At 41.5% G+C, this 12813-nt stretch overlaps 2 protein-coding genes across 5 annotated transcripts in view; both read right to left on the bottom strand.

Annotated features, from left to right (window-relative positions):
- Positions 1-7349: 7349 nt before the first annotated feature.
- LOC311057769 (nicotinamide N-methyltransferase-like) overlaps positions 7350-12813 on the bottom strand; it is a 344908-nt gene continuing 339444 nt past the window's right edge. The window contains exon 5 of the mRNA XM_084074831.1: positions 7350-7462. The gene's annotated coding sequence lies outside the window, so the exon portion shown is untranslated. The remainder of the gene's footprint in view (positions 7463-12813) is intronic.
- LOC311057762 (periostin-like) overlaps positions 8989-12813 on the bottom strand; it is a 49261-nt gene continuing 45436 nt past the window's right edge. For all 4 annotated transcript variants that reach the window (XM_084074814.1, XM_084074815.1, XM_084074816.1 and 1 more), the window contains 3 exons: positions 11529-11615; positions 10788-10826; positions 8989-9795 (listed from right to left, as the gene is read on the bottom strand). In XM_084074814.1, coding sequence (XP_083930940.1) covers positions 9740-9795; positions 10788-10826; positions 11529-11615 — 182 coding nt within the window. In that variant the 3' untranslated portion in view covers positions 8989-9739. The remainder of the gene's footprint in view (positions 9796-10787; positions 10827-11528; positions 11616-12813) is intronic.

Here is a 12813-nt window from a genome sequence, read left to right as displayed (position 1 = left end):
GGACAGCGTTACGTCCATAGACTCTACAGACCGTAAATAAATCCTATTTTCCAGCCATTTCAAATCCGCCATCTTTCTATATCGCGTCATATCCTATGCAACCGGAAATGAATGCTATTGGTTGGGTAGCTTGTCAATCAAATCATCCCACCCCTCCTAGAGCATACCCTACTGTATCATCAATTTTTAAATAAATTGGACCTTAATTTACCAAAACTCATATCATGGTGATTGAGAGAAGACTTTAAACTAGCGACAGGAAGCATATAGTATTTATGACAATGTTTATTAAGGTAAGAAAATCAAGTTTAAAGTTCGGCAAAAGCCCACCCACCGCATTGAGAGTTATTTCTTCTGACACCAGCAGGGGTAAAACAGCAAAACTACAGGCCATTCATATGAACTGTCACCTCCTAAATAGACTACATTTCAAAGGCGGATGCTGGGCCTGTTTAGGTGACTGTTTAATTCCATGGAGTGAATTCATACTTATTATTATGAGCCTCTTGGAATAGAGTGAGATAATCTGAGTCATGTCCATGAGCCTGGATCTCATGTTTCTGACTGCATGACATTTATCCAACAGGTTTTTCCAATAAGCCTTCGCTCATGGCAGACTTATAGGACAATAGGCCCTTTCTGTTGCCCCAGACCATCTGAGGGGAACCACGGATTTCAACACACAACTCTTGAAGCCAGAGAGAGGGGATGTGACCATTGTTCACGTTAGAGAAGCTCTCAGCGCTTCACTGGAGACTGCCCTGGCAGGGTAGCTAATGTGTCGGTCAGCTGTGCACAATTTTTCTAGTGTTGCATACCTTGTAATCTTCATTTTGGCAGTGTGGTCCACCTGTTTTGTCACTGTAAAGGAATTCAACTTTCGCCACAACAAGCAATCTGGGCCGCACGTGCACTCACATGGACTGCAGTGCAGATCGGCATGCGTTAAGTAGAGCCGGGTGTTAATTGCACAAGATTACCTGCACCTGTGCGCATGCTGTCTCTCCTCGAAGGCATTAGAAGCCATACTGTAAGCAGACATTGCATGGCTTCTTTCAGATTTTTGTCTAAAAACGCTCCAAGCATCCCAGACTCTTCTCCCTCCGCCGGAGGGAGAAGAGTCTGGGATGCTTGGAGCGCTTTGGCTCCGGGCTCCCAAGCTGTGGAGTGACCTCCACCTCAGTCAGGACTGCAGACTGATTCCCCATTTTCCACCAGTCTGAGAATTCACAACAATAACAATTATTATTGTTCCTTTTTATCACTTCTGCCGCCTCTTTATTTGACATAATGCTAGCTATTCTATGCAGAAGTATGTTAGTGACTTATTCACATATGTTGTTATTTAGATAGACATTATAGCGTCATTGACTTGATGAGACAGTTCTAGTTACTCTGTAGTACAAAGTTGTTTGTCTTTGCACTCCATCTGTGCACATACAGTATGTGACCGTTCACCCTGTTGTTTGCTGACTAGGGTTCGTGCCACACTTACTCTGATCTCTTGCACATTGTGAATCGCTTTGGATAATTGAACATTGAAAGAGACAACCGCTGAACAACTGAGTCTGTGAGGACTGAGTCAAGAACAGGTCAAATGTCTGGTTAGAGCTGCCCGCCCCGACATAAACTCTGACCACACGGTTTTGCCATAGTTTGCCTACACAGCAATGCCCACCGTTTTGGAGCCGCTTAACGCATTAAGACCTGAGACCGATTCTACGAACAGTTTTCTGACAATACTTATGTTGCTATATCAGTGGTGCTCAAACTTTTTCATGTCAAGGACCCCCACCAATGATATGTATTTGGCCGCGGACCCCCATCTCAAAATGTAATGTTCCAGGGACCCCCAGAACCAAAGATTTGATTTACAAATGTTCACTTTAAAAACATATACTCAAAGATTTGCACAAATGTTTACGATTTTTCAAAAAAATTGCAGAGCCGTGCTACAAGCTTGTAGATCTGCTATATTTGAATACTCAAAGAAATCTTAAAATGACACAGATGCGTTCCCAGTCTTAACGGGTTAAACCCTGACACCACAATGTCTGTGGCGGTAGCTATTACTCTTCTCTGAGTGACGGATGGTGAAACAAAAGCAAAGTGAAGGGCTCCGGAGGACGTGCCACAAAACCTTCCCACAATGTTTTCACCAAACTGTCAGTCCTGCCTTCCTCCTCGTGCACAAAGCCAACCGTTTGTTGGAGTTTTCCCCACGAGTTCAACCTCACTGCCATTCCCCTGCGGTTCTATAACCGCTGCCGGTGCTAGCTGGCTGGCCTGGTGCGCTGAGATAGTAGTATAGGCCTATTGGGATGGCCTGGGCTTTGTCATTGAATTGACAAAGCCATAGGATTGATGTGCCAAAGCTAAAAACTCTTGAGCATGCGCCTGACTGTGCACGAGACTATGTGTGTGTGTACAGTGTGTACACTGGCGACTTTACAGAAACGGCTGTGTTAAAGTGTCCGTGTCTGTCTATACGCTTAAGTGCGTGTGCATGCACATTTTAGGTTATGCATGTGTGAGGCCTTCTTTTTGCTCAGCTCTCTATTCTCTATTCCACTGTTTCCCCAAACACTGGGTCTGCCACCAAAATGAGGAATTCCCCGACACCATCCATTGAATGAAGTGAATCACTGGTTCTCAATTAGCCTGAAAAAACATCAGGAGACCACAAGAAGAGGTAAATGTAAATTCCCATCGAAAGAAGGTGTCATTCATTGCCACCGTTTTTCTCCTTTGTTCATATAGTGTTTTGTAATGGTTGATGACATTTATTATTGTTTATATAAAAGTCCTCAGGACTTTTTTTGTGTTATCCTTTTAGCCTTAATGTCTGACTCTAATGTATGACTAATATTGTCAGGGTCTGCGTCAACGGCATTCAACTCAAGATACAACACACGTAACAAATCACAATGAACTAGCAAGCAAACACAGGGGACAGGGAGGTATAAATGCACAAGGACTAACTAGACCCAGGTGAAAACAACTGGACAATCAACACAGGTATAGGCTGGGGAACTAAGAGGACACAGGTGGAAACACTGGCAATCACAAGACCGGTTAGACAAGGCAGGTACAGAACTACAGGGGCAGACAGGAAAACACAGAACAATACTACAACATAAAGGTACACAAAAGCAGGGCAACAACAGAGTAACAAATAACAAGACTAGATACAGAACAACAATGAACAAAGGCCTAATAAGTCAAAGTCAAAGGCTAAATAATAAAGTCAAAGTCCAAGGCCCGAGGAGCGGACCGTGACAAATATGGTATTCAATAAAAAATCAGGACCCATTATTTTTATAAGTCGTGACTCGTGAGTAAATGTCCCTTTTTGGGGGGGTGGGGGGGTCTTGAAATGAAACACTTGGGAACCCCTGCTGCTGACAGCATAGTGATTCCTTGTCCAGAATCTCAATGTTCTGTGTCCTCAGTGAGCCGTGAACTGTATAGGACCACCATGGATCATTTTAATGATGTTGAAACAGACATTATGCAGCCTGTGTGCAGTGCTCAGGGAGGTTAACACCGGACAGTGGGCCACAAGTCATGGAGTAATATTATTACTCCATGAATTGTGGCCCACTGTCCGGTGTTAAACTCCCTGAGCGGTCCACAACAAAATGAATCTCTTCTAGACCTTTACTCGAGATGCTGTAGTATTACTGTAGGCTACAAGTAAAATATCACACTGTACTCCCAATAGAGCATAGCAGTGGCGGCCATTTTGTGGTCCACAGATATAAAGCCCATTAATTCTTCCCCATAGAGATTTCCGAAAATATTCATGTTAATTATTTTTAAGCCTGGAACCAAGACACCCAGGCTCCCGGTGAATCATGGACATAGAAAACTTTAATTCTGTGTCAAAAAATATTTGACTATTTAATTATATTATATATACTATATTCAATAAATACCCTTTTTATTTTTGCAGTTTTCAAATATGTTTTGACACAGAATCAAATGTTTTATGGTCTTTATGGTCTTTATGGTTTTATTATTTCACCAGGAGCCTGGTGGGGGGGGGGGGGGGGGGTACCAGGGCTTCCCCAGCAAAATTAGGTAATAAAGTCACAATAATTTTAACCCCTTTTTCCATATTTTATACTTTGGCTATTCAGAATTAGCAGATATACAAGCTCATAGCACGGCACCGAGTGCCGCGCTATGAGCTTGTAGATCTGCTATTTTTGAAAAATCGCGAACATTAATGCAAATCTTTGAATATTATATTTTTAAAGCGAACATTTGTAACTCAAATCTTTGCTTCTGGGGGTCCCTGGAACAAAATATTTGAGATGGGGGTCCGCATTTTGGGGGTCCTTGACATGAAAAAGTTTGAGAATCACTGCTGTACACAAATGCCAGTGACTATAGGAATGAAACATGTGTACGCAGGAGGGTGTGTCTGCACTCTTATCTGCTTGGCGTTGCACACCGCTAATCCTTCTTGTAGGCAGTGCACCTGTCATTGTGTACTTATTTTATTGTGGTTTGGATAACATGCAACAGCCATAAACCGGGCTTTCTATTCCCCCAAGGTAAGACACGTGCCAAAGGTTTATTATATCTGATACACAGAACATGATGCGGTTTATGGTTGCACATTCCTTCTTTCCATCTGACAACACTTTGGACAAACAGATAAACGGGGCCTTTTTTTGAAAACACGCCAGGCCTTCATGGACACATTCATAAAAACACAAAAGCAAAACAAAACCAAAAAAAAGTGCAGAAAAATAAAGGCGTTTGAGCTACAAACCATGCACGACAGGATGTGGATTTTAATTTGCTTTCCAAAGGCTTCAACTTTGATGCAATTCGTATGGACTGTGATCATAATGGAAAAAGATAAGTGGAAAGTCACACTGAGATCATATGGAGTATCTTATCGTTGCTTTCCGATGGAAACCAAAACAGAAATGGAAAAAAATAACCTGTGGATCCAGTGTCGTCATTATTTAGTCACAAGTTCTTGATGATACTTTTGATTGGTTCAATATTTATCAAACCACAGACTTTCAATAATAGCAAAAATATCGATGTCACATTGCGATGTGTTACAGTAAGTGAAGATAAGCTATTTTCTTACTTAGGAGGAAATAGGCGGCATTAATTTACACAAAAAAAAAGTTTGAATATGGAGATACAAGGTTTGTGCCGGATAGCGATGAGGTGGATCATTAAGTCACAGACAGATCTGTCCAGTGTCATGGAATTTTGGAGGCATTTGAAACTCATTTGATGTTTGATTAGACAGAAGGTAGAATCATTAACAAAAAACAGATTCAGTGTTCTATCCAACACTGAATTGCTGTGCACATTCATGTGATCATTTTAAAACTATACAGATTGAGGGATAGTTATTGGTACTACATGGTACCCAGGTAGGCATTTAAAGGAGTAGTTCACCCTAAAAAAGACTTATTTTCTATCAATTGCACACCCCATGAAGCATTGAATTCACACAGATTATTTTGTTTTTTGTCACATTCCTGACTCCTGAGCCAATAATTTGATGACCGGTGGAGTCTCAATTGATCTGCATTTGACTCCACCGGTCATCAAATTCAGCTTTTTCATGGAAGAAACAATATCATGGGAAAGGGTGTGTGTGTGTGTGTGTCCGGTGTGTGTCCGGTGTGTGTGTGTGTGTGTTAGCTCGTGCTCATTTGATTTGGCTATTTTATCTCATGTGTTTAAGAAAGTAGGTAGCTGATATATTGCACTTTTACCTTAGCGCTAGGTATACTCTTGGTTGCTTGTTTTTACAGGAAATGCACTTAAGACTTCTGGTGATTAGTAGTTTCGTTCCCTACCTATGTTGAATGCACTTATTGTAAGTCGCTTTGGATAAAAGCGTCTGCTAAATGACTGTAATGTAATGTAATGTAATGTAATGTGTTTGTTTGTGTGTGTGTGTGTGTGTGTGTGTGTGTGTGTGTGTGTGTGTGTGTGCGTGCGTGCGTGCGTGCGTGCGTGCGTGCGTGCGTGCGTGCGTGTGTGTGTGTATGAGAGACTGTTTGAGGTACTGTATGATGTATGACTAAGATTTTAGTTGAGGTTTGGCACTATGGATTGTGCACGAAGAATACAGCATTCTAATAACAGCTACGCATGATTTGTGGCGCACATACGAGACATACGAGAGAGGCCGCAACAGCAAACGTGAGATTCAAGTGTACTGTACCTGACGTGACGCAAAATAATCACGTGCAGTGCAAAGAATAATGATGAATCAGACTTTTCTTTGCTTTAGTATCAAATCTGTGCGTTCCCATGTTTAGTGAATGAGGCTGTGACTTCAGAACAGATGTTCATTAAATCTCTTCAAAGACTTCACTACATATGGATTCCTTCAAAGACTGCATACTACATAGTATATCGTCTCTGTCGGGTGGAAACCTCATGTGTCCAAAACTGTTACTTTTCAGGATTCAAATTCAAAAATAACAAAAGTAGCAGATCTACAAGGTCGAAACGCGTCGCTTCGCGTCGCGTTTCGACCTTGTAGATCTGCTACTTTTGATGCTTTTGCGTGACACTGTAGTATGATCAAGCCGGGCGTTAATTTACGAAAAAACACAAAAAGTTTGAATATGGAGATAAGAGGTTTCTGCCCGACAGCAACGACATGAGTCTGGACTCTGAGCAGACATGGATGTAAACTGTAACTGGTTAGTGGAGGCATACGACTGCGATGCATTATTTCTAGTTTACAATGTAAAACTTTTTTATTTTATTTCCCCTGCTCCTTTTATTACCAGTTTTATTTGTATATTGCAATAATTTATGGTCCTTTCATTTGACCATTTATTTTTTATCATCTTGTGAAGCATTGTGTGACATACACAGCATGTTTGTGACCTGTGATGTCAACAGGTAACGTTAAATTATTAATATCTATGATAGAACTGTTATCATAAAAGCCAGGGTGCTATGGTTGAGTGAGTATGGACCATAGACTGTAAAACAAAACAAAAAGAATGAACAAAGTCACGCCATTGGTTTCTACAGGCCCGTTTTGAAGCATGTTTCTCAGCGATTTCAAATCCGTCATCTTTCTATATCCCGACCGAAATGCTACCGGAAACGCCTGCTATTGGCTGCAACCGCAGCGAGGGCGGGTCTTCACTCGGTAGAACCAGTAGAAACCCTAGAAACATGCCCTACTCATTCTTTTTTTAAATGAATGGGACCATAATTTACTAAACACATAGACCAATTATTTGTTTACTAACATTGAGCCTGGACGCACAGGTGATTGTTTCACGCAATCAATTCCCAACCTGTTTCGGGGGGTGCACTGGTTTCAGCACACCCCAACCCCCTCTTGTGTGTGTTGGCTAGTGAGACGCGTCCTAACGAGACCTGATATAATGGGTTTCGTTGCGCGCATACTGGCTGCACGCAGCCAGTATGACGTCGTCTGTTAAGGGGTCTATATCACAATGATTTAAAAAAAAAAGACTTTAACTAGTGATTGAAAACATAACTTGTTTATGAAAAGGTTTACTAAGGTAATAAAATCAAGTATAAAGTCCGCCCAAAACCTCATTGACTTGTATTGAGATTATAATGTATTGCGACTGGTAGAGGGAGAAATAGCAACTGGGACTTTAATAGACCACCGAAGTCTGACGTAATTTACGCATCCTTTGTTTGTCTACCTGGTTCGCAGTTTTTCACCCTCATTCTGAATCCCATAGACGTATTTAATATCGCGTCAAATAAGAACTGTGTTCCAAAAATAAACAAATGCCCCCGGCGGTTTGACTCTTATGGATATGAAGCATCAACTGACGGTGAGAAAACGATAATGTTACTTCCGCCGAATTAGTTACATTTTCGCCAGAAACAGACTGTTTCAAATATAAGTGACTGACTATCATAAACTATACAGAACCTCCTCCCTTACAGTGGCGCCGAGACAGTTTGTTTATTTTTGGACCACAATTCTTATATGAGACGATTCTATGATGACCCAATGTTATTCTCCATAGCGAAATTACTTTACGAACCTGGGGATGAACGAGTGACGTCAGGACTTAGGTGGTACAGGAACAGCAGGCTGAACGAGAACCCGGAAGTGGGGGTTTGCCCCTTGATCTGAACCTCTAAACCAGGGATTCCCCAAACTGTGGTGTGTCATGCACCTCCTGGGGTGCGCAAGCTGCCTCTATAGGGAAAAGTTAGGGGTTCCCAAACTTTTCCGGCCGCGACCCCCCATAATAATCGTATTTTAACAGGGGACCCTCCACCCTGACAAGCACTTGTAAATTGTAGGAGTTGAGGTGTTATATTTAGCTTGACTCGGTTCCACAGATAAATAGTGAAAATAGCCAATCTACAAGCTCACAAATTCTCGTATTCGGCTATTTTCAAAATATTTGCCTCTTTCTTTGGCAATATTTGACTATTTTGCCAATGTTTTTAAAAAAAGATATAGTACAGTTTGTTGGTTACTTTTGACGTAGTAATGATCCTATTAGTATTTTATTAAATGTTTTATTAAAAAGTCCTTAAATTGTCACTTTATAAATGTGCAGATACCCTGTGTACACTTATACTGTATGTTGGTTTGTTTACTGTTTAGTAAGAAAACAATGTTGCTCATTATGCAAATCATCTGGGGACCCCCCTATATCGTTTGGGGACCCCCAGGACCCCGTTTGAGAACCACTGCTCTAGGGGGTGCATGACATCAATTGTGTAATGGATCTAGTCGAGCCACTTGGTCTCCCTGAGTAATGATAGTAGTAGTGATAATATATAGTAAAGCAGGTAACTATAAAATCCTGAAGTCTGAGAGTGTACAAAATGTAACCAAATTGGAACCGTAAGGGCCCGTACACTCTCCGAATTACAAATGGATAAATTAATACTTTTAAAGTGCAGCACTGTTACAGTAAATTAATATCAGGATGGGCTGTTTTAGGTTATACAAAAAATTAACCATAAATCGTATTCACAAGCACCATTCACATTTTATTAAAACATTTATTGACCACTTGTCAATAACAACAGCAACAAACAAAACAAAAACAAAAAACATCAAACAAACAAACATGGGTTTGGAGGAGCCTGGTTGTACAGGTCAAGCTCTGGATGAGAAAAAAAGGTCACTCATGTCAACGAATATGTAATTATTCAAATCATAAAATGTAAAAAGAATGTAAAACTTTTTCCTAATTGTCCCTAATTTTCTTTAAATTGTTTATGTATTGCATCTCGGTATGATACATCTGTTGCACAGAATGGTAGCACCATTAGAAAAAATAAAAAACATACAAAGTTTTTGTCATGCCATCTGTTTACAAAGTGACAAAGCATTAAAAAAAAAAAAAAAGATAAACAAACAAACAAATAATTCCCTCCATCGTAGAAATATCTCACACTTTCACCCCCCATCAACACCACAGAAAAAGAGAGTTCATAATTTCCCTTGCATACTTACATAACTTACAATGTAGGGTACTTCTAATTTCATTGCATTGTTAAAACACATCATGCTTATCGCTTATGGTCCCGATGGAATAGTAAACACTCAATATTGGTGGTTTTTGGACAGAGAAGTAGCTACTTAATTGGATCCACAGTTCTGCAGTCCTCCAGCACTCTACCAGGAGCACCGGGTTCGGTCATTCACTATGTGTGTTATTAATATAGGGCTAGTCTGAAAGGCATCTAGTATCTCCATGGGGTCGCTGCATGGCTTTCACTCCCTGGGCTTGTGGTGACGTCTGACCAGCCTTGCTTTCCTCCTCACACCCGCTGTGGACAGAAATACAGGCGAGGCAATCAGTGTGGTGACATGGTGAAATACAAGCAGAGAGAGAGAGAGAGAGAGAGAGAGAGAGAGAGAGAGAGAGAGAGAGAGAGAGAGAGAGAGAGAGAGAGGGGGAGAGAGAGAGAGAAAGTTGCACTTAGCCAATGGATTCTCTGGCTGATATCGTTGACGGATAACAGAGAGAACACGGGGCAGTCTGTTTTTTTTTTTAAACTAAGGGCTGGTCTGTATTACATAATATCAAGTTGAAACCATCCATCCAAAATGTTTTGGTGTTTTTAACACATTGACTGCCAGAGTTTATTCATAATGTACTCACCCATGTGCCAGCGATTTGCGTGTTTTTTTGTTTTTTTATTTTGTAATTTTTCATTCAAATAAATTGTCTGACTGCAGTTATAAACATACTACAGTTCTACCAGCATACAGATACAGTACATACAGATACTGTACACGACGACGATGACTGTTAGTCACCCAGACCAAAGAAAATAGAAGTGGACCTCTCCGTCCGTTTTTTATACTGTGTGAAAAAACGTGTTTTTCCCTATTCTGCCCGAAAATGACCGGGGGAAAAAATGTGACCCGGAAACGGAATCTGCGTTATGCATCCGGCTCCCGGTGAGTGTGACGTAAGTGGAAAACGAAACTGATGATGAAAAATAAACAGAACAGAGCGATCACATATAAACAATGAAAATTCCAAAGAACGAGTTACCTCGATCTTCAGAATTGCGGCACGCAAGCGATGGATTTGAAAAACGAGTTAACTCGATCTAGGCAATCAATGTGTTAATGTCAAAAGGGGGGGGGGGGGGGGGGCTTTAGGCTATTATGCACGTTAGGCTATCACACCCTTAAAGGTCATGGATAAGATGTTTGGCTTTAGCGTCCCTTCCCGCACAGGAGGAGACCCAGGTTTGAATCCCGGGCTTTACACCACTGCATGCCTACGTGAACTTCATCCGTTTCTTACCTGGAGGTCTCCTGGCGGGGGCTCTTCTTCCTCCTCCCTCTGCAAACAAACACACAATGACAATTTGTTTCAATATCGTCGACTAAAACTATGACGAAAAATGTTCGTCGACTACCTTTTTTCACTGACGAAAACTAAATAAGAAATAAAATAAATCAAAACTAAGCTATGATGACTAAAACTAGGACTAAATATATTGACAATTTCGTCAACAAATAAAAACTAGACTAAAATGTTAGTGAGTGACGAGTGGAGAAGAGATCCAGTAGAACTAAAAGACAAGTCATTTTATATTTGGTTGCGCTCGGGTGTTGCGCTCTGAAAATAGCATTTTCAGCAAGTGTAAAATCAACCATTATGACGCCATCAAGGCACCGCCAAAACACATTCTAGTCGACTAAATCAACTGTAGATTTAGTCGACTATAATCGTATGATATTTAGTCGACTAAAACTAGACAAAAACTAAAACATTTCAGATGACTAAAACATGACAAAAACTAAATTAAATTGTATTCAAAAGACTAGGACTAAAACTAAAATCAAAATTTGCTGTCAAAATCATGATATAAAGAGAGACATGCAGACATCAGTTTGTCTATATTACAACAACACATTCTCACTCCCAAACCGTCACATACGGACCCGACCACAAAGGTACTCGACCAAGCCTCGAAATGCGACGAGTTGAGAGAGAGAGAGAAACGTGTGACTATAAACTAAAACATCCACTGCTTTTGACCTTGAATGAGTTTGGTGATCCTCTCCGTCTCCATGTCGATCAGATCTGGGTTGCTGTGGATGGTGGTGATCTTGGAGTAATCTGGTCCTGGAGGGCGTCCGAAACAAACCAGTTAGACACAAAATAATGGCGGACAGAGCCGGTCCCTCTTTTCCTCCCACACCACCACACCAGATATGCTTTATCAATCGGGGATTAATAAAGTATATCTCATCTCATCTCATCTCACCAGAGCACATACAATACCAGTTATCAGTCAGATCACTTTGAAAACATACAGTGCATCTCTCTCTCTCTCGTTTCCATCTGAAAGTGACCACAGCTCTGAACATACACACGGATACTATGATAAAAAATGGTGTGGTATTGAACCGTGTCATACCCTTATCAGTTCAGGGCAACGCATTCTCACTCCCGAGACGGCTAACGGGTGACTTTTTGGGAACGGATTTGACCAAACGTGAAACGTTTGACTGGAAGGGGCAGTAATATGAGTTACAATTTTGTCCCTATCGGGACATAACTCGACGGGGCTGAGTAGGCGGCCCCGCCGAGTTTGTCGCAACGCTCGGCACGGCAACTTGCTCGCCTGGCGGCTCGCTCAGTAGTGCCTCTCATGGCTCAAGTCCGCTTTAGGCGACGGGAACCCGCTTTAGTTGGCCCGAGGCTCAGACTGCCATTGACGAGTATGACAAGTGAGTGTGTTTTCAGTGGTTTTCCACTAGCTGTTCGCTAACCTGGGAGTCACCTTTTTGACTCCCAGAGAAGCAAAGCAGCAGCAAATCACGTGATCGCAAAGAACACAGCCCGTTCACTTCCTTATTATTTGATTTGGAAAAATTGCCTTTTCTCTGTTTCAGTTGCTTTTTGGCAAAAACAACCTACATTCAACGGCCCACAACTATGGAACGGATGTTTGCGGCGGCACGCTTTGCGAGACTCGGATATGTCTTTTAAAGCGATCGGGGGATCGATCATACTGGAGATAAATAAAATATGATATGATTTTTCAAAGGTTAGTGAAAACACTCGAAAATCGCTGGCAGTGGCGTGGCAAAATATGTTTTATTACTGGCAGTCAAAGAGTTAACAGAGCTGTCACCCAGATGACCCGCTAAGGGACCCCCAGGGGACCCCCGTCCAGTCAAACGTTTGACGTTTTGGTCACATTCTGTCCCAAGAAGTCACTATAGGCCGTCTGGAGAGTGAGAGTGTGTTGTTCAGGGAGGAAAGGCGAGAGGCATTTGAAAAAAGAAACCATTTATTTTATTTAAGGAGGCGGAGG

The sequence above is a fragment of the Gymnoscopelus microlampas genome (assembly GCF_963454915.1).
Source record: "Gymnoscopelus microlampas genome assembly, chromosome: 12".
Lineage (NCBI taxonomy): Eukaryota > Metazoa > Chordata > Actinopteri > Myctophiformes > Myctophidae > Gymnoscopelus > Gymnoscopelus microlampas.
The sequence above is the reverse complement of the archived record's forward strand: the minus strand, read 5'-3'. Positions and strand labels throughout refer to the sequence as shown.